Source organism: Clarias gariepinus, chromosome 25, assembly GCF_024256425.1.
Source record: "Clarias gariepinus isolate MV-2021 ecotype Netherlands chromosome 25, CGAR_prim_01v2, whole genome shotgun sequence".
Classification (NCBI taxonomy): domain Eukaryota; kingdom Metazoa; phylum Chordata; class Actinopteri; order Siluriformes; family Clariidae; genus Clarias; species Clarias gariepinus.
In genome coordinates this window covers 6,095,050-6,114,789 of record NC_071124.1, presented here as the reverse complement: position 1 = coordinate 6,114,789, position 19,740 = coordinate 6,095,050, and the positions used below count along the sequence as shown (strand labels likewise).

At 36.6% G+C, this 19,740-nt stretch overlaps 1 protein-coding gene and 1 long non-coding RNA gene across 2 annotated transcripts in view; one reads left to right on the top strand and one right to left on the bottom strand.

Moving 5' to 3' along the window:
* The window catches only part of cux1b (cut-like homeobox 1b), a 162,346-nt gene extending 160,116 nt beyond the window's left edge, over positions 1-2,230 (bottom strand). Inside the window, exon 1 of the mRNA XM_053487087.1 lies at positions 2,111-2,230. Within this exon, the coding sequence (XP_053343062.1) occupies positions 2,111-2,173 (63 nt within the window). The 5' untranslated portion in view covers positions 2,174-2,230. The remainder of the gene's footprint in view (positions 1-2,110) is intronic.
* LOC128513345 (uncharacterized) lies at positions 1,283-3,679 on the top strand. The gene is made up of 2 exons (XR_008356371.1): positions 1,283-2,530; positions 2,884-3,679. It is a non-coding gene; the product is annotated as an uncharacterized LOC128513345 (long non-coding RNA).
* Positions 3,680-19,740: the final 16,061 nt, after the last annotated feature.

Here is a 19,740-nt window from a genome sequence, read left to right as displayed (position 1 = left end):
TACAGATACAGAGAGAAAAAGTGTTAGAAAGACTGAAACAGAAAACAAGAGAGAAAGAAAGACAGAAAAAAGAGAGAAAGATAGGGGAAAAAGTTAGAAACAAAGAGAACGAGGAAAAGAGAAAAAGGACCGAGGTGGAGAAGGAAAAACAGAGAGTGAAAGAGAAAGATAGACAGAGAAAGACTTGTGTAAACAGAGAGAAAAACTATCTGTATACAGTATGTGCAAATTATATATGAAGCAAATCTACTAAACCTTTACATTTACTTTCAAAAACATTATTTACATATCATTTATATAAAGTTAACTTTTACTTAAATTCATATGACCTTTCTTTTTATATATATATATATATATATATATATATATATATATATATATATAAATGCATTTAAAAGGCATTATTAACATGTCAAATTATTTTTTTCTGGGTTTTTTTGGGGGGCATCTCAAATGTTTTTATATATACATATTTTAATATAATTCATATTTGCAGACTTAGATTTGCACACCAAGTCTAATGCAGAATTAACTAAATAAAAAAATAAAAACATCTACATTGAGTTTTTCTAAACCAGATGATAAATATCACAGAGTTTATGAATAAGACATTGATATCATGATAACACTCGATTATGTTTCATTGAGCTTTTTAGAAGACATGTTATTATTTTTTATTAATTTTGTCCAATACAAAAAAAGTGTTATGATTTCCCTGAAGTCATGTTAAACATTAAGAACAAGGAAAAATGCCTGGATTTAAAGCAGATTTCTTGAAGATTTATTAAACCACTACCTTGTCCCTCAACTACACTCTCTCTCTCATTTTTTTCTAACATTTCTGTGTGTGTGAGAGACAGTGTGAGAGACTGTCCTGGAATTCCACGCACTTCAACATTTAATCCCAAAACTGCACTAAAACACTTTCTGTACGAATAATTCGGTTTCTGAATCTTTAAATCGGATTTTTTGTGTGTGACAACAACAGCATTCCTGAATCTACATTAATCAACGAAAACACCGCCGGAGCTTCACGAAATAATAATAAAAATAACAATAATAACAAAAAGTTAAAAGTCGGAACATTTTCTAAAGCCAAAAACAGACAGAAAAACAGAATTAAATAACAAAAACAATAAACAGTTAGCGTTTGTAGCGCACCTTATCGTTATTCCTAAATGATAGACACGGTCTGGATAACCAATTTTTAATCACTTTATTTCTAATTTATATTTCATGTCGGTTAAATAATTCAGTTTCTAACTGCTAGGCGTTTAACAGGAGCTAACCGAGCTAGCTTCTTTAAACAGAAGCCGAGACCTTTAAAAGGAAAATATTTACAAAATATAAAATATATAAATAAACCATACTAAAATAAAAAACACGAAGCACTGCATACATATAATATATACACATATTAACCGTGTTTTTGTGTACACATGTGTTAATAAACACAAAAACAAATAATAACTTTGACTAGTCCATTCAACCAGGATGACAACCAGGAGCTAGCTTGGGCTTTTTAGCTAACGACCGCTCTGAACCCAAATACCTGAACATCACATATACAGTGCACTACAGAGTGCTCACAGGCGCCTATTACATACGGCCGGTGTAGTGCACCGGCTATAAGGAGCACAGACCGGTTTGGGACGCGGCCCAAAGCGCAGCTAATAAGCGTCACGATAGCGCCACCAACGTAGCCGGGGCAGCACGCGCACTCTTCATTTCGCCCGAAAAAAAAATAATTCAAGCGTAACACCGAATCATAAACACGGGTAAAGTTACCACCGGGGCAAGTGGGTATCACCACCCGAGCGCAGGGGCACAATAAAAAGAAATAAATACACATCATGTAACGCATTAAAGCCTTAAAGCCAAACGGCGTGTGGAGAGGCAGCGCCATGACCACGGATCGATGCGAATCGAACAAAGAGGATCAATTTCCGATCAGCGAGAGGGAATCAATGGCGAGAGAGAGAGAAGAGTCCCGGAAAAAAAGTCCAAAAAAAAACCCCGAAGATCCGCGAACAACCGGAGAAGGGCCGGAGCGCGCGCGCTTCACGGCGTCCCGGAAAGCGAGGCAGAGAGAGCGGAGAGAAAAGCAAACCTGCAGCTGCTGTAAATCAAAGCGCTTCCAATATTGAAACATCGATCCCGCATTGGCCGCCATCTTGAGACATATTGAGACGGAGTGAGAGGCTGATAGAGAGAGCGCGAGGGGCCGGAGTTCGCGAGAGGGGGGGAAAAAACACACACAAGAGCGGGGACGCGCGTAAAACCCGGAGCGGAGTGATCGAACGCGGCCTTCGCTTATCGAACAACGGCGCGGAATGGAGCTGATCGAACTGCCAACCTCGGTGTGTATTGAACCGCGCCACGGAGCTCAGCGATCGACCGGCGATATCTGTAACTCATAAAACGCGGACTGGAGTATTATTTATTGTTAGTTCCCAGAAGCAGGATGTTTACTCTCTGAATGTGAACATGGTCTAAACACAACAGCAACACTGCAGTATTGATTACCGAGGTATTGATTTGATTACTGTGTGTTCTTTCTCTGTTCTTTTTTTTAAATTAAATATTTCAACATTATATGTTTTAAACGTATTTCTTCATTACATGTTTTGTTTGTTTGTTTGTTCATAAACTGATCATCATTCATTACAAATATCTGTGCGCTTTGTTATCATGTTATAAATTATTGTTTCTACCCATACTGTCTCATGTGTTATAAAATTAATCACGTTGCTATTCTAGCAGGACATAATTATGTCATTATTATTTATATACTATTATTGTTGTTTATTTTTATTCTGCATGTTATTATTCCTTTTTCCATATTAAGTCCATATTATTATTATTATTATTATTATTTCTCAGAAGCAGAACATCGTCTAAACACAAGAACAACAACAGTATTGATTACTGAGGTATTGATTTGATTACTTAGTTTTTTCTCCTTTTTTGTTTTTGTTTTTACTTATTTAAACTTTTTTTTTTACTTTTTTTCCTTCCTTCAAATGTCTTTGTTTGTTTGTTTACAAACTGAACATCATTCATTATAAATATCTGTTAATTTCATTATGATGCTGTTAATCATAGTTTCTATCCATACTGTGTCATCTGATATAAAAATGAATGTTATTGTTTATTACATACTATTATTGTTGATGTTCATTTTTAATCTTTTTGAAAAATTGTGATCATATGTCTTTGCTGATTTTGTATGTTATTGTATAATATATTAATGTTAATAATGTTATCATATAAAGCTTTCGACTTTTTAGGCTTATACAGAATCTAAAGTATGTGAAAATGTATATATCTTTAAAATAATATCTGGATTAGTATAGTTATTCTGATTATATGATTAATTATATTATATTCTTGGTGTTTGAACGTTCAGATATTGTTGTTTTGATCAGACCACGGAAGCGTGCTAATGGCGCCTCTACAGGCCGACACGAGAACTGCAGTATATTTATTTATTTTTCTATCTTTATCAACTGCTCTCATTACCTAGTGATGTTTAAAAGTACGTTTGTACCTTCTTGATCCTTTCACTCATCTTTAGTCAGGGATTTTTTCAACCTGGTGAAGGTGATGAACATAAACGTCAGGAACACTCAGTGTAAAGTTAGGAAGACTTTACATATTAAAAAGAATGCACCTCTTATTATGTCTGCAGCTTATCTATATATATCATTGTGTGTGTTTGTGTATATGTATTTACATATGTATTGCTTATATTCATTTAAAATTCAAGTCAAACTAGGATTTTGATGATGGTGCAGAATAACAGAATACAATAATAGCCACATATTGGGAAAATAGGAAACAAGACAAATGGGGTTAAAATATAGGGGACGGGCGGGGGGAAGGTGGAGAGATTTTAGTGCTCTGTACATCCAAATTCAGTTTATTAAATTATATACCTAATAAACTGGCAATATATTGTATAACCAAAAACAAAAGAGCACACAGAATAAATGACCAGATAGTGTACAAAATACTATATTTATATATAAATTCTCACAAACTTGAAATAATATTTATTAGCTGTCATATAAAGTGTTATGGACAGTTTAAGTCTGATAAGTTGTGGCATGTAAGTGTAAAAGCATTCCTTATCCATGTTTGGGCCTAATTTCTGTTAGCATTATTAGCAGGCAAAGTGTTTGGGCCAGGTCATCGTTGTTTGCAATTATTATTATTAATATTATTATTATTATTATGCCATTGTTTCCATGTTGCATTAGTCATAGTAGCTTTAAGTGTAGTATTTGCCCCCTTTCTGAGTCCTTATGAATGTTTTTGTTTCTTAGTCGTCATTTGGTGGAAAGTTCAGCATCTCTGTTTTTATATTTTATACTCAACTTTCTTAAAAGTATTAGTTAAATGATCTTATGTAAATTTAAAATGTAATAAAGCCAACTTTAAAGCACTGTACACCGTACAGCTACAAACGGATCCCTGTTTGTATTTTTAGGCACGTTGTCAACTTGTGCTTATTACATTTTCCAGATGATTCAGTGGAAACCCCTGTGACTGCATTTAATTCTGCCTAACAAGTCTCAGCCTTTCATGACACTAAATTAGATTTCACCCTTTTTTAGATCTTTTTATGTCCTCATGGTGAGCTCTCATCCTGTACGTCGCCAAAACTAAACTGCGATGTATAAATAAACCACATCAGGTTTTTTATTTCCCCCATGTTATTTGTATTCTCAGATATTCCTTTCTGTATTTCTTTTTTTCAAACGTCCTATTTTTTGCCTGTCCTTCCATTCTTAGTTAATGAGGCAGATCTTTTGCAGAAATTTGTGCGTCAAACTGGCCTTTTGAAACAACAAGCGAGAAGAAGCTGGCTTTGTAAAATCGGTTCTGAGAACTGAAATCTCTCATATTATTATTTTTATTTTATGAGATGGGTATCTTCTTGGAATTCATGAAATGCCGTGAAGAAAAAAAATATGTTGAAAGTCTACACAAACTTAAAACTAAAGTGGCCTTGTGACAGTATACAAAAAATAAATAAATATATATATATATATATATTCACTGCCACTTCAGTGTACAGCAACATTGAACATACTATTTATTGCTTATTTAAGCATCTGATTAAAAAAATAACACTGTTTAATTTATTTATTTTATTTTATTTTAATCTTTTTCCCATTTTTGTTCTAACTATTGTAATACAATACACACACACATCAAATTCATTTGTAACATGATGTAAGGGTTAGTGGGTGATTCTGTAAATTGTGAGCCATTTAATGACTTAATAGTTAATGTGCATATTTTAAAACAGTTTTTTTTCAAGGTATTTTTATTACGAGTTTGATCAAGCACAAAGTACAGTATCCAGTATATAAAACAATATTTACGCCCACAATTTTCAGTATTTAAATAAATAAAAGGAGAAAAGGAACACAATAAAATAAGTTAATAACAACTTTTAATATTAACAACATCCCGCTCTACTCCTGGCCCTGGTAGGCAACCGAAGGTAAATATGTATAAAGTTAAATGGAAAGAAATATGATGAGAAAAACATACAAAGGTATAAAATAGACTTAGCAAACATAATAATTGTCATCACTTAACTCCTCGTGGTTAACTTTCTTTCTCCAAAAGGGCCATAAAGTCTTGTGTCATTGTGTAGCAGTTTGTGTATTAAACATATATTCTTGGATTTCTTGCATTTATTCGTCTATTATTCTGGCAAGAAAAATGAAAAAAAAAATAGGAAAGATTGTTTAGATCCCTTCAGTTTTACTTGTACAAGGTTAAGATTATAGAGTGTACTTCCAGGTCAAGAGAAGAACATTATTAAAACCTCTATATGTCAAGAACAAAAGTGTGTGCAAAAGAATTATAAGTTTGTGCAAAAGAATTATACTGAAATAAAGTTAAACAAACAGGAACAAAAGGGTGACTAGAAGTTAATTGTGATGCGAATAACACACACATATACTGTAGGAACAGACCAACCCAGACGAAAACATACCGGAAAGACAGAACGTAATTACAGTGCTAAACAAACAAGACTCAAGAAAGTCGCGTGTGACATGCAGGGGCTGATGGGTAAAGTAGTCCAGTGGCTATATACTGCTTTACTGACACTACAGCACTTATAATTCAGCATTTGTCCCAATCATTTACTTTAAAATATGATCATAGAAATACATTTAAACTCATAGTTTCGATGTTTGATGTTTGAAATCCCTCCCCACGATGCCTCCATTATGTGTTATTAAAATGTATGTTTAAGTTCTTTATTATTCATATTATTTCCCCTGTTACCTTGTAACACTTTCCTCGGTTATGGAAATATTCTGAAATATTCATGTGAATTTCCCAAAGTTCGACGAAAGTAGAAAAGAGAATTCCCTCTCTTCTTCTTTTCTCTTAGCAAAAAAAAATATTTTTATGAATACACTGATATGTCAAAAGCATTACCTCATGCTTCAGTTGACCTTGACAGTAAATGATCATTGAAAAGAAAAAATTGAAAACAAATTGTTAAACATGTCATTATTACTATTCTCAAGGATTCCAGCTTATATTCCGACCTTGTATTCAACTTATATTTTACGTTAAAAAAATCACAATATATGTGTTCAAGTCAAACCAGAAGTTGCAATGAAATTTCTCGTGAATGGTGTAAAACTGATCGACATTTACAGAAGACTTGTACATTTCCAAAAACCGGTGATGAGACTCTTAGCCGCGGTAAAACTTTTAAATAGTGTAAACCATTTAAAGAAGGCTGTACGTCTATGAATAACGATCCTGGCTGAGGTGGCTCGCAGGTTCCACTGCAGTCATTCCCTCGAACATTCAGCAAGTGGAACGACTGATCCGTGAAAAATCGACAGTCATCAACATTACAGGAACTCAGCTTGGAGTTATGGCCACATCCCCCCTACAGCCTTGACCTTGATCTAAGCCATTTCCACATATTTGAGCCATTAAAGGAGTTCCTGGGAGGCCAGTGTTTCAGACATGAAACAGGAAGTCAGATCATGGCTCCTGAGAGAACTTTCTAGCTTGATGGTATCCAGCACTCGTGAAAAACTGGGATAAGTGGATTAGTGTATCAGTGTATCAGACAAAAATAATTAAATAAATAGACTTCCTTGCATAAGACTATAATATGCAAGAATGTTTTCCTTAATTCAATATTAAAAAAATCATTTAAAAAAAAAATCTTTCTTTTTCTTTTTTTTTTTTGTGAAAGCTGTTTCCAGGCAGAACTGGGAAAAAAAGGTGTTGGATAAAAGGAGTGTCACTGAGTGGAAATTATGTACTACCTTTATTCATAAACTCCCTTTGCTTTGACACCACAAAAGTTAGTAACGCATCAGTAAGTTTATCTCTTTGTCACACACTCACATTTTCATGTCCCTTAAATCCAGGGTAAAACTGAGTGTGTGTTTGTTCTAATGCCAGGATGGCCTGACACTACAGGGTGCCCTTGCTCTGCTATGGCTCTGGCCCTGCTCACACACACAAACACACTTAAGTACAGTAACTATCTGTTCTAAAGATACAAACAGAAGTTAGCAGAACAGCGTTGTTTCGATCACACACACACATGCACCGTCGTGCCAAACGATCCTCCTTCACACCGGTTTAGTGCTTCAGGTTGTGTTCTTTCTCTAACATTAAGGTCATGAGTTCAAATCCCATTGAGAACAAGAGCGGAGGAATAAAAGAAGCAGATCTGTCTTGTCTGACTGGGTGGTTGACATTTATGGCTGTTGTTTTGGTGACAAGCGGCCCATCGAGCCAGACGCTCCCCATCCCCCAAGCATTATCTATAAATATTATGTCTATAAATCTGACAGGAATTTTTTTTTCCTCCTCTAAACACAAAACTCAACACAACGTACAATAATCTATATTCCGACTTTTAATCGCAGCGTTTCTGAAGAGTCATTTAATAAGCCGATTAAAGCTTTTATTTACATGACACCTTTCATAAGTGTGCACGGTGTACTTATCTGCATTACTCATGTTCCCATTATTCATCATTCATATCATACTTCAATGTTAGTGATAGGAAAGGCATGCAGGTACAAGACTAAGGAATGTAAAATGGTTGCTGAGCGTTTACACGGTTCAAAATGCAGGTTTGTTTTCGGCTTATATCGTGTTTTAAGGCATAGTACAGGCGTAGTTAAGACATGGAATGAAGTCAATGTACGGTAAATACAGAAAAACTCAAATCTAACAAAAGCTAAAGTACACTGTTAGGGTAACTGCTAATGAATACTAGCATTATTAACAAGGGAAAGAGGTTTTAATAACCAAAGTGTGATCGATATCAGAAGGTAATGTGCCATGGATTTTTGGAGAATACAAAGAATCTTTTCTATGCATAAGCCTTCCGGGTGATAATTAAACATTAAAAGGGTCAAGATCAAATGAAATAATTGCATATTTTTTGTGTTTTTTTTTTTTTTTCAGGGCTACGTTGTTGCCTGATGCCTGATGCCCAACCTCCTTTCCCATCTGCGCTTTGGGACCAGTAACAGAGGAGCGTTTTCCTAAGCGGCCCAAGATCCCAACAGTAGCAACCTGGTGGTAGTGGTGGTAGTGGTGGGGCTCAAACCCATGCCCCTCGGATTAGCAACACAGATCCTTAAACTGCCTGCGCCACCACAATCCCAATACATACAGTAAATTAGACAATTAAATAAAAGAAAGAAAATGAAACTGAACACTTAATAAGCACAACGGCTCAAGTTTCTTCACGCCTCCAGGGTTGGGAGTTCCGATCTCATTATGAAGACCTGGATTATGAAGTTTGCATGTTTTCGCAATGCTTGATATATTTCTTCCAACAGTCCAAAGACATGTGTTGTTGTATTTCCAAATTGCCTAGTATGTATGATCAGGTGACAAGTGAGTGTTTGAGCTCCACCATGCAGGGTCTACCCCGCCTTGTGCCCTGAGCTCCCTGGGATACGCTTCAGGCCCCTTGTGACTCTACACAAAATAAACAGTATGGAAATGTAATAAATGTCAGCTTTTAATAACCAGGGCCTGATAAATATCATCCTAGAATATCCTGGAAAATCCAAGAAAAAGGATGAATACTTCTATGAATAAGGCTTATCGCCATAGCTTGTTAGGCACTGGGTTATTATTAACTGGATCATAAATTAAATGCTCAAAAGGAATACAATTGGCGAATACAATGCGCCAAAGACGCATTTATAGCAACAACACATTGTGCTAAAAATGTCTGATTTGCAATGCAAAAAAGGCATTGTAAAAAATACCAGCAACAAAAATAAGATAAAATCGTAAAACTGCGCTTTTCAGTATTACGCAGGGACTGACTCGAGGTCATACCTTCAGGAAATATAAAAAAAGTCACTTTTATGCATATGATAATTACTCCCACTTGTTTTGAGCCACGATTTGCTCGCATAATTATCGTCATTGCTAACCTTTTAGTGTGAATTCACCTGAAAACAAATTGTACACCGGATGCAATAAGCCGTTGTAAAATAGTTCAGGGCTGGATAAAGTTCAGCACATGGAGAGGAATCCATGTCAAATCTAGCCAAAGAGGCCATGTGTTCAGGCCAGCAAGTCACTCATCACCCAGTCTGGAGAGAACCCCGCCAGCGACGCGTTCACACAACCTCCGACCCCGGGGTCAGGCTTAGGGTCAAGGGCAAGGTCAGGGGTGCGCAGGGTGCGGGAGACCTCACTAATCATGACTTTCTGACATCTTTCATTTTTTTCCTTTTTTTTTTTTGTCTTTCCTTTGGACATTTGGATATTGACCAGAAATAATCGAGACTTCCTGAGGGGGAAGAAGGAGATCAAAAAAATGACTGGAGGAAAAGATCAATAAGAGTAAAAGAGAAAGTGAGGGCAGGAAATCGTTTAGTGGAGCATGTAGAAAGGCAAAGGGTCAGCCCTCTGCTGGACAAATCAAATCCTGACACTTCGGAAAAGTTCGGCTGCTCCTAGACTCTTAGAGGTGGGAAATTTTTTTTAACGCATTCTTCATGTAAATATATTAAACGCCTCGGAGACCAGTAATAATTCTATAGCGTGTGCGTGTGTTGTTTGTGCATGACACACCTTAAGGCTTTTGTCACTGAAAATAGGAACAGGTTCTTAAACGTCAGACCCGATGAAAGATCAGAGATGTGAAAGGAAAGTTTCACAATCAGATCATACGTTGTGACAAATGTTGACCTTGGGACGAAAAAAAAAAAAAAGGGACGAAACCAGTCAGCAGTAATTCTAACCAGGCTTTCTTTCAGTATTTAGCAGCGTTAGCGTTTTACTGCTTTGAAGTATTACTTTAAAAGATGATCTTGCACTTTTTGAGAAGTGTGCTTTCGTCTGGAATCTGCTTGTTATCTCGAGCAGGTACATGACATATGACAGATACTCTCTCTCTCTCTCTTTCTCTCTCTCTCAGGCAGGGATGATAAAAACTCAGCCTCATGCCAGGCCTCCTTTGCAAACAAAGGCTATGACAAAGTGCTGGCTCAGTGGCGTGCCTGAGAAGGAAAATAGCTCCACATTACTAAGAGAAATGCCCTATTGATCAGAGGAGTGTTTGCTTACTGAAGGCCACGTCTGTTCACGGATGAGTGCATGCGACAAGGAAGTGGTGGCGTCCATGTGCTTGAGTGTGTTTTGCTATTGTGAGAAGAAACACACACTGTTTGTCAGAAAGCATTAAGAACTGGTGAAACAGATAAACACTTATAAAAGTCGTTCAAGTCAGAACAGGGACTTTTTTTTTTAATTGTGCAGAATAACAACACTAATGCAACACTAATGCACTCATCCCAGCGTTTCACTAGTGCTTGGATACCATCAAGTTTTCTCAGTATGCCGGAGCCATGATTGGACTCTTTGCTTCATACCTGAAACGCTGGCCTCAAAGGAACTCCTTTAAAGGCCCAAACATTAAGTGGTGTTGGTGAATGATTGTGTGTACAGTTTTAACGATCAGGCGTCCACTTGCACGGCTGATGTTCACGGAAACGACCCGGCCAAGATCGTCATTCGATGCTGTACGGCCTTCTTTAAAAACGTTTGCACTCTTCACATGTTTTACTGCGGCTAAGAGTCTTATCACCGTTCTTTGCTTAAATACTGTATATATAAACCATATATAACCCATCTAACTAATCTATAAACTTCATAACCAATTCTCATAGCACAAAGCCATAAAACGAGGCTTGAACAACACGGCAAGAGTTAGTTTGACACACTGATGTGCAGTGTCAAAACTTTCAGTCTTTGAGCTTTATTCACAGAATCCTGACACTGTTGCTTTGATTAGAGAGGCGCATGCAGCACTGAGGTTTTGTTGAAAGAGTTTTCAAGGTGCAGTAAAAGAAAAAAAAAATACATATATTGCTATTGATTTTTTTTTTCAAAGTCAGTTGCAAAGAGACCTTGATGTCGATCTCTCTCCCTTTCTCTCTCTCTCTTTTTCCACTACTGTGCATTGATAAAACTCTCTTTAATACTACAAACTGACAAAACTTTCAAGCTCGCACAGTTTTCCATGGACAGCCTTCAAAGAAAACTGATAATTCACGCATACATTTTTTTTTATAACATGCACGGAATGGAACCAGTATAAGAAAATGTGTTTTTAAATAAGATACAGCTTTTATGACTGTCTTTCTTATTTACAAGCGCTATCCCTAGGAGCTGTGTCAATAGTGTTTAAAAAACACTGTACCAACACTGATTGATGAATTAGCTGATTCGGTAATCATTGCTACGTGTGCTTTATTAAAGTCCATGTGTTTTAAGTTAACTATTACGCTAGATTGTGTTATGTACTCCAGTTACCGATGAACTAAATGAATATCACATGCATCTCATGTGAGAGTGACTCAGATAAATCAGGACATAGGTGATGTATTGAGCTCTGCACTGGTTCTGCCAACATGCCAGTCACTACACTAAATTGCTTATATGTTAAAATAAATAGCTTACATTGCTAATATGCATACAGTAATGTCCTTGCCTTCCATCCAATATATTACATTCTCTGTTCCCGACTGCCGACGACCCAGGTTAAAGCGTATAACACGGTTCCTGGAAAACATTTAAAGACAATTAGTTAAAGTATTCCAAATTTAAGCATATTTACAACAACTTTAAATGATAAGAAATATAAGATTATTAGACAATATATTCTAATCATGTCTAGCTGACTGTATTGGCAAGCGTTTATTTCCAGAAACATTTTAAAATATTATTTTTAAAGTAAATATGCATAGATAATATGCATAGAAATAGGCTCAATGGTCTTGTAATTCTATTCTATATTCTTTATTCCTGTATTAATTATGCCTTCACTTCCTTTTTTTCCAGTACAAGTGCATAAAAATAAAAATGCAAAAATCAAGGGAAATCAAGCAATGCAAAGAACAACCAGTATTCAAAAATCCACCAATCAGCCATAACATTAAAAGGCAAAATATTATGCGCAGTATTGTCTAGGTCCCTCTAGTGCCCCCCGGGCAGCTCTGGCCCCTTGCATTGTGGGCCTCTGAGAGTGTGCTGTGGTGTCTGGCTGTAGCACATTAGTAGCAGTGTGGGATCGCTGTGGATCGGACATGTTTGTCTGGTGCGTCCCGTGGGAGATCGATTAGATTGAGATCTAGGGAATTTGTGGTCCAGGTTTGTGTCTGTAATCTCTTTGCCTGTTGGGCCCCTTGCATGGCTGGCTGTGGTGCACTGGGTGTACTGATACATTTTTATCATGGCCAGCATTGACCTTTTTTTTGTGGAATCAGACTGGATGGGAAACTGCATACCTATACCCTACACCCAGCCATTGGGGCTGGAGGGGGACCTTTCATGCTGGTCCCCAGCCCAGATAAAATTGCTGGGTTTGCATCAGGAAGGGCATCCGCCATAAAAGAAAATCAATACGGGCAACCCTACGAAAAAGGTCAGCTTGGTCTGATCAACTATCAGCTCCAAAGCTCACAGGCTGAGCTGGTCAAACTGGTGAATGGAATCAGTTGCTACTAATACAACAAAGCAATCAGATAATTTAAAACATTTATTAAGCAATTTATTAAGTATTCTGGAAGCTTAATTTCAAGGAAAGATGGTCTACAAGTCCAACCAGCTCAGCCTGTGTTATGGCACCTGATAGCTGGTCAGACCAGCTGTTTTTTTTTCTTCTTTTCAGTAGGGTAATAAAAAGACTTTCGTTGCTGAAATACAAAGCCGAAATACCGAACAATTCACCTCTAATTAGGAAGGAAGGGAGTTTGCTAATCTAGCAGTCAAAAGTCTAAAAACACAACAGAAAACATCTGTCACTCCCTTGCTATCTGCCCTGCAGGCATTTTAACAATAATATGAGTACATGGTTTGCTCTTGTTACAAAGGAAATGCTTTTAAGCATGCTATTAAATGCTATCTTAGGTGGTTGCAGCCAGACAATTGGCAATAATAACATCAGTAATGCTGTTGACTAACTGGAAAGCAGACACGTAACATCAAACACTATACTCATTACTTAACCTTAAATCCTAACCTAACAAAAACAAAAACAACATTAAAAAATACTTATATTTGGGTCATTGACGGATAAGACTTTTTAAAAAAAAAAAAAAAGCCTTAAAAAAGTCATCTGGGGCGACCGTAATATATCCCAGAATTCACATTTTTATGTATCATTAAGACTAGTTGAACTCATATCAGTAAGTAGATAAACTGATGAAGAAAGATAAACTTTAGTGCCCTTTCATTTTATGAAAACCATTATTTCACAAGTTTATTCTATAATATCAGAGTCTCCTTCATTATCCAGTTAAATAAATGTTTATCCCTATAAAAGGAATGGAAAATGGCTGAATTTAGAAAAAAAAAGATAAAATATACAAATAATTATACTTAAACAATTAACTCTATGTATATAATTGATGTATAGGATATGAAAACTACAAATATAGGACATATATCTATCATTTAAAACATTTAGCAGTGGTCGCCCCACATGATACTCGGTCGCCCCATATGATGTTTTCAAGTTTACTCAAGTATAACAGGCTAACAGTTAGCCTCAGAAACCAAACTAGCTTCTTCTAGTGACAAAGCACTATCAAATTTATCATCGAAATATAGATTTGTGGAAAAAAATTATAATTCACAGTTTTGGGGTGGTCGCCCCACATGATGACTAAAAGTGACTACGACATCACAGCCGTTAGAAAACAGCTTTTTCTTACTATATGAGAGAGACTGATTTACTATACAGTTGTTTCCAGGGGATCTTCACTTGTGTCTGGCGGATGCAGTATCCCATCCTTGAGATGTTTTTTAAAATAAAGGTCCCAAAATTGTGGTTTGTTGATGGCCGCCCCGCATAAAATGGATAGAATCAACATAATTCGGACAACATTCGTTTGTATATCATGATAAAAATATATGAGCAAATGCTTTATAGTTTTGTCAATGGATGTAAAACATGTTTAAAATTATGCCAACTAGGAAAAGAGATATATTTAAGTTGATTTAAAGTGTTTTTAAACCAGTTGTCCTAACTAAAGTCAAGGCCGGACGGTCGCCCCATATGGTGTTTTGGCACTTCGGATAGCAGAAAAATGATGAAAAACTTAAAAATTTGGAGAAGTTAGAGTGGTTTAGTAGGTAAAGAAGGTATAACAAGTAGATGAGTAATTTTTATGTATTTTTTAGTATTTTCTGCAAAATAAAATTAACCCGGACAGAAAAAGGGGGCGTCACGTCATTGACCCATTTCCACTACAACTAGGATGACATCTTACTGTAATACTGAATAATGTTTTTGGACAAAACAATCTTGGTGGTTGAATCCAGCAATGCAACCTAACAATGCTATTAAAAAAATTCAGATAAAGCAGTTAACTAACTAACTAACTAACTAACTAACAAACAAACAAATAAATAAATAAATAAACCAATAAACAAACAAACAATCACCTCACTTTAACTAATTTATTGCCTGGACGAGCAAGCTAATGCCCATTGACGACCATTAGCGATGGCTAATTAAGCTTGATAATGTGCTTTCCTTCTTTCCACGGCTGTGACTATGTCAGCTAACGAATTAACAAATTCAATATTAATATTTCACCTCAGAGGTTCTTTCATAACTGGGTGTCAAGCTTAAATTGAACAGAACAGAAAATTAGCTGCTAGTAGTTACAGTAGCTGTTAGTCTGACTAAAGGTTAGAGCAGCATTTCTAGCTTAGAAAACTAAAACCTAAAGCATTTCTGGAAGTAAATAAAAAAGCACAGCAATAACTCAACATGAGTGTAACTCTGAGAACACTGTGGAAAAAGTAAAGCTAGTGAAGGTTTTTACTTGAGTAAAACTGGAATTCCTTGTCTAAATACATTTCTGAGGTAATTTTTTTTTTATTTATTTATTTTTTATTCAACCTCAAATTCTTCACTCAAGTTTAGGTAGAAAAGTGTCAACTCTTGCATTTCATTGAAGTACAGAACTACAAGACAAATAACACTGAATCTAGTACTTGAAATGAAATTCCTGTCTCATTTACCAAGGAAACTATGTGCTTGCTCATTTATTAACCTTTAGCTGACATGCTAGGAGCTTCGGCCATACAGACCAGCTGGATGCGTATAGTTAGCTGCCACAATACGAGCTACACGCTCCTAAATAAGTTTTTTTTTTTAAACTCGCTCTTCCAATGATATCTTCATGTCTCACACATTGGAGGACCCGAAACCAGTCTCAGAATATTTTCTCTCTGAATCTACAGTATGTTTAACCAGCCAGATTTTGTCACAGCATTACACAAAACTGGCTAGACAGAATTTAGCAGAACTTTGCCAGTCCTTAGGTATCTGCCTGATGTTAAACTTGTGCCATAAACGAAATCTAAATGTTAAGTAGAAGTGAAGTTAGGAGCAGTTAACTTTTGAAAGCGTACTGCACATGCGCCAAAGTGTGGGCGCGTCTTAAATCGATCGCTGGACAGAATTTTATGAAACTTTTGTAGTACTTATATATCTGCCTAAAGTTTACTCTACACCGTAAGTCAAAATCCAAATGCTACATAAAAGTGATGTTGTGAACAGTTATGTGTTGGATTTAATAATTAAAAAATACAAATAAGCTCCTCGCTCAATGTAAGCAAAGATCTGCACCAATAATTATTCATTAGAAAAGCTAACCTTAATATTTACTGGGAAAATAACAGCGTTATTAAAGCAGTTAAAGCTGATCAGATTACTTTTACCTTTAACCTTGTAACTATTTCTACAATCTCTGACTCTAACTAGTAACTCTTACCTACTAGTTATAAATAAAAGCCGTACATAGCATCAGAAAGATTACAGTGATAGGTGTCTAATTTTTACTGTAAAATTGCGTTAAATGTTACATTTACATAATGGAATTATTTGATAAATTGCTCCTTGATGCTAAAAACATTACTTTATGCCTATATAAATATCTGATTGTAGGGAAATGTAGTGATGTTTAAAAATGCGGTCAGAATTTAGGTGGAATTGAGGACGTCTGAAACATACGGGATACAGATAGATACAGTATAACATGTACAGTATATCAGCCACTGTTAGCTTCTTCACCACACAAGATGTTACCGCTGTCTTTCCAAATAGCTGTTAACGTTTGGCTTCACTTTCTCCCAGGGGTTGGCTTTTTTCCATCTCTCTCTCTCTCCTCACACACACACGCACGCACGCACACACACACACACACACACACACAACCCCTTAAGAAGCTTGCATCTTCTGCCAGTGATTTGTTCTTCCAGCCCACTGACGCTCTGTGTATCCCCCTCTTCCCCACGCTCCTGCCATTTCTGTCTCCCCAATGGACGCCCCCATCCTCCATCCTAGACACCCTCCCTTCTCTGCCTCCTACCCTTCCTCCTCCTCCTCCTACTTGTCCTGTCTTATCTTGCTTGTGTTAATCCAACGTCGCCTCTCTGGAGGCCAGGCCTAATTTTAAATAGCTGCTGGTACATGGGATTAAAGTTTAATTATGAGGGATGCCGGACGTCTCGGAACAATTGAAGAACGAAAGAAATGGGGTCTTGCAAAGTGCACTAGGTTCTGCCTGCTTCATCGAGTTTCTGTGTGTGTGTGTGTGTGTGTGAGAAAGAAAGAGAGAGAGAGAGAGAGAGAGAGATGAAGTAATGTTTCGGATATACTGTGATAAAAATTTAAGGCCTATTTTATATTAATATATGATGATGTGATGCATAAAGGCTTTGAGTTCTGGTTATGTATGCAGCTGAGGCGCCACTCAGTGGCAGCTGAATATTATTACACCCATTTTATACCCTGCTTGATTACAGGATAATGGTTTATGGGTAATTACCCATTAGTTTCACACACTCAAATATTTAATTTTTTAGCACAGAACAAGAAGAATGAAGAATGCAAGACGGTCTTCATCTATTGGACACTGACCAGCTCATTTATATACAGTTAAAAGTTTCTCAGATATAATAGGTCAGAAGCTCTGGATACATCTATTACATAAGAAAACAATGACAACAACAGAAAAAAACCCAAGTTAATGTTTACCATAATAAAAAAAAATATTGTCATAACATTAACAACACATAACAATAACACAATAACATTGATAGTTAATAATAATAACTATACACCAGTAATCTTGGGACAGGATGATGGACACCCAAGACTCACCCATGCCCACGGGGACCAGCTCATCCCGGCAGGCAAAGATTCCAAGGTGGCCAACCCAGCAGCCCCTCCCCACAACCCACATCACCCAAAAGATCCACTGTCCACGTCCTGGAGCCAGACATCACAGAACACACCAGAGGTCTTTTGGAGTCATGCTGTAGATAAAACACATACGGAATTATGTAATTAATTAATCACAACAACAGGGTCAGTCTTGTTGACACTAAGACATGGAGGTCAGCTGCTCTGGAACGGTTCTTGCAAGAACAGTATTATCAAGTGCATTTGCAAATCCCATGAAGCACCATGATGAAACTGGCTCTCATGAAGAAAGAAAGATCCAAACTCCAAAGTTCATTTAGAGTTAAAAGCCTCAGAAATCACCAATTAACAAACGGATTAGAGGCGTTATGAAGCTTTACAGAGCAGAAATAGCAACTCAGTATCAACTGTTCTAAGGAGATTAATGTATATAATTATATTTTGGACACTTTCAGTATTGTTTTGCTGTCCAATGTAGAAAAAAAAATAAAAATTAAAAACATCCATGGAAATAGAAGGTGTGTCTACACTTTTGACTGGTAGTGTTTGTGTGTGTATTAGATAGATAGATAGATAGATGGATGGATGGATGGATGGATGGATGGATGAATAGATAGATAGATAGATAGATAGATAGATAGATAGATAGATAGATAGATAGATAGATAGATAGATAGATAGAAATGGTTGTAACAGTAACTTTGGCCTTTTGTCAGCCACATAACACTACTCTGTCATTGATTGATTATTTTCCTACACTAGGCTCCTGAGTGTTTTATTCCTTAGATAATGGATGAAAAATATAAATGGCGCACTCTTTGTCAATGGTACTTTGCTACACAATCGATAATACACTTGTACACGATGACAAAACAGCTCTATACTGGACACAGCTGGTGCAGCTATATATATATATATATATAGTATACAGTATATACTGTATAAAGAAGGCGATGCCCTATTTTGAAAGCTTGTCCAAAAGGTTCACAGGGCATCTGATGGAAATTCATGTGATGTTGCTGTAAGTAAGCAAATATAAGATATGAAAAAACTTGTAATGTATATGTCCATATTATTAATGGTTTAAAGCTGCTGCATTTTTAATAAGACAGGAATATTATAACCAGGGTAGAGACAACCAAGAAAAAAATGATGCAAGCTGGATAAAAAAAATAATAATACTGTCCATCTGTGTACATCCACACTGTGTACATCTCCAGTTGAGGCTTATTATGAACTCGAGTGATGTAGCTGAGGTTGTGGAACTGTCAGAGTTAGAATTCACACATGATTTAAAGTTACACCAAAGTAATGAAGCATTATAAGAACTTCATGCTTGTAAATAGCAACTACCCTATAAAAGAGCAGATCTGTAGGCCTTAGAGTCATCTGCGTGCATCATAAACTAAAAAAGGTTCATGGGCGCTGGAGCCACATGGTTGGTGATAAAGTTGAGCCTAATTACCGAGACTGGAGGAAAAGCTTCTCGCAAACACAGCCTAATAATAAACCTGACGAAAAATTCCAAACCTACACCTGTTGAACAAATGCTTAGTAATAGTGTTCATCCGTTCTGCCAGCAAGCACCTTGATCAGGTCTCCGTCTATAGGACTTTGTCATATATACTCAGCATGTGGTTACAATTTCTAACACGGGGGATCCAATTTTATACACACATGCCCTTTTAATATATATATACACTGCAGCTTTAACCTGATCAGACCACGAAGATGACATGATCTCTAAAAAAGTGAATGTGCATGCATGCACACACACACACACACACACACAACACACATTCCATGCCTGACTGCTGCCTCATAAATAATGCCAATAATGCCTAAGTCTATATTTATCCCCTGACCCCACTCTGGACTTACTCCATCCACCTGTCCAGGTTGTGTTTTCCCAATAGACGCCACTGTTTCTCTGGCAGCAGCCACAAACCGAGGTCTGTTTTTTGTGTTGCAAC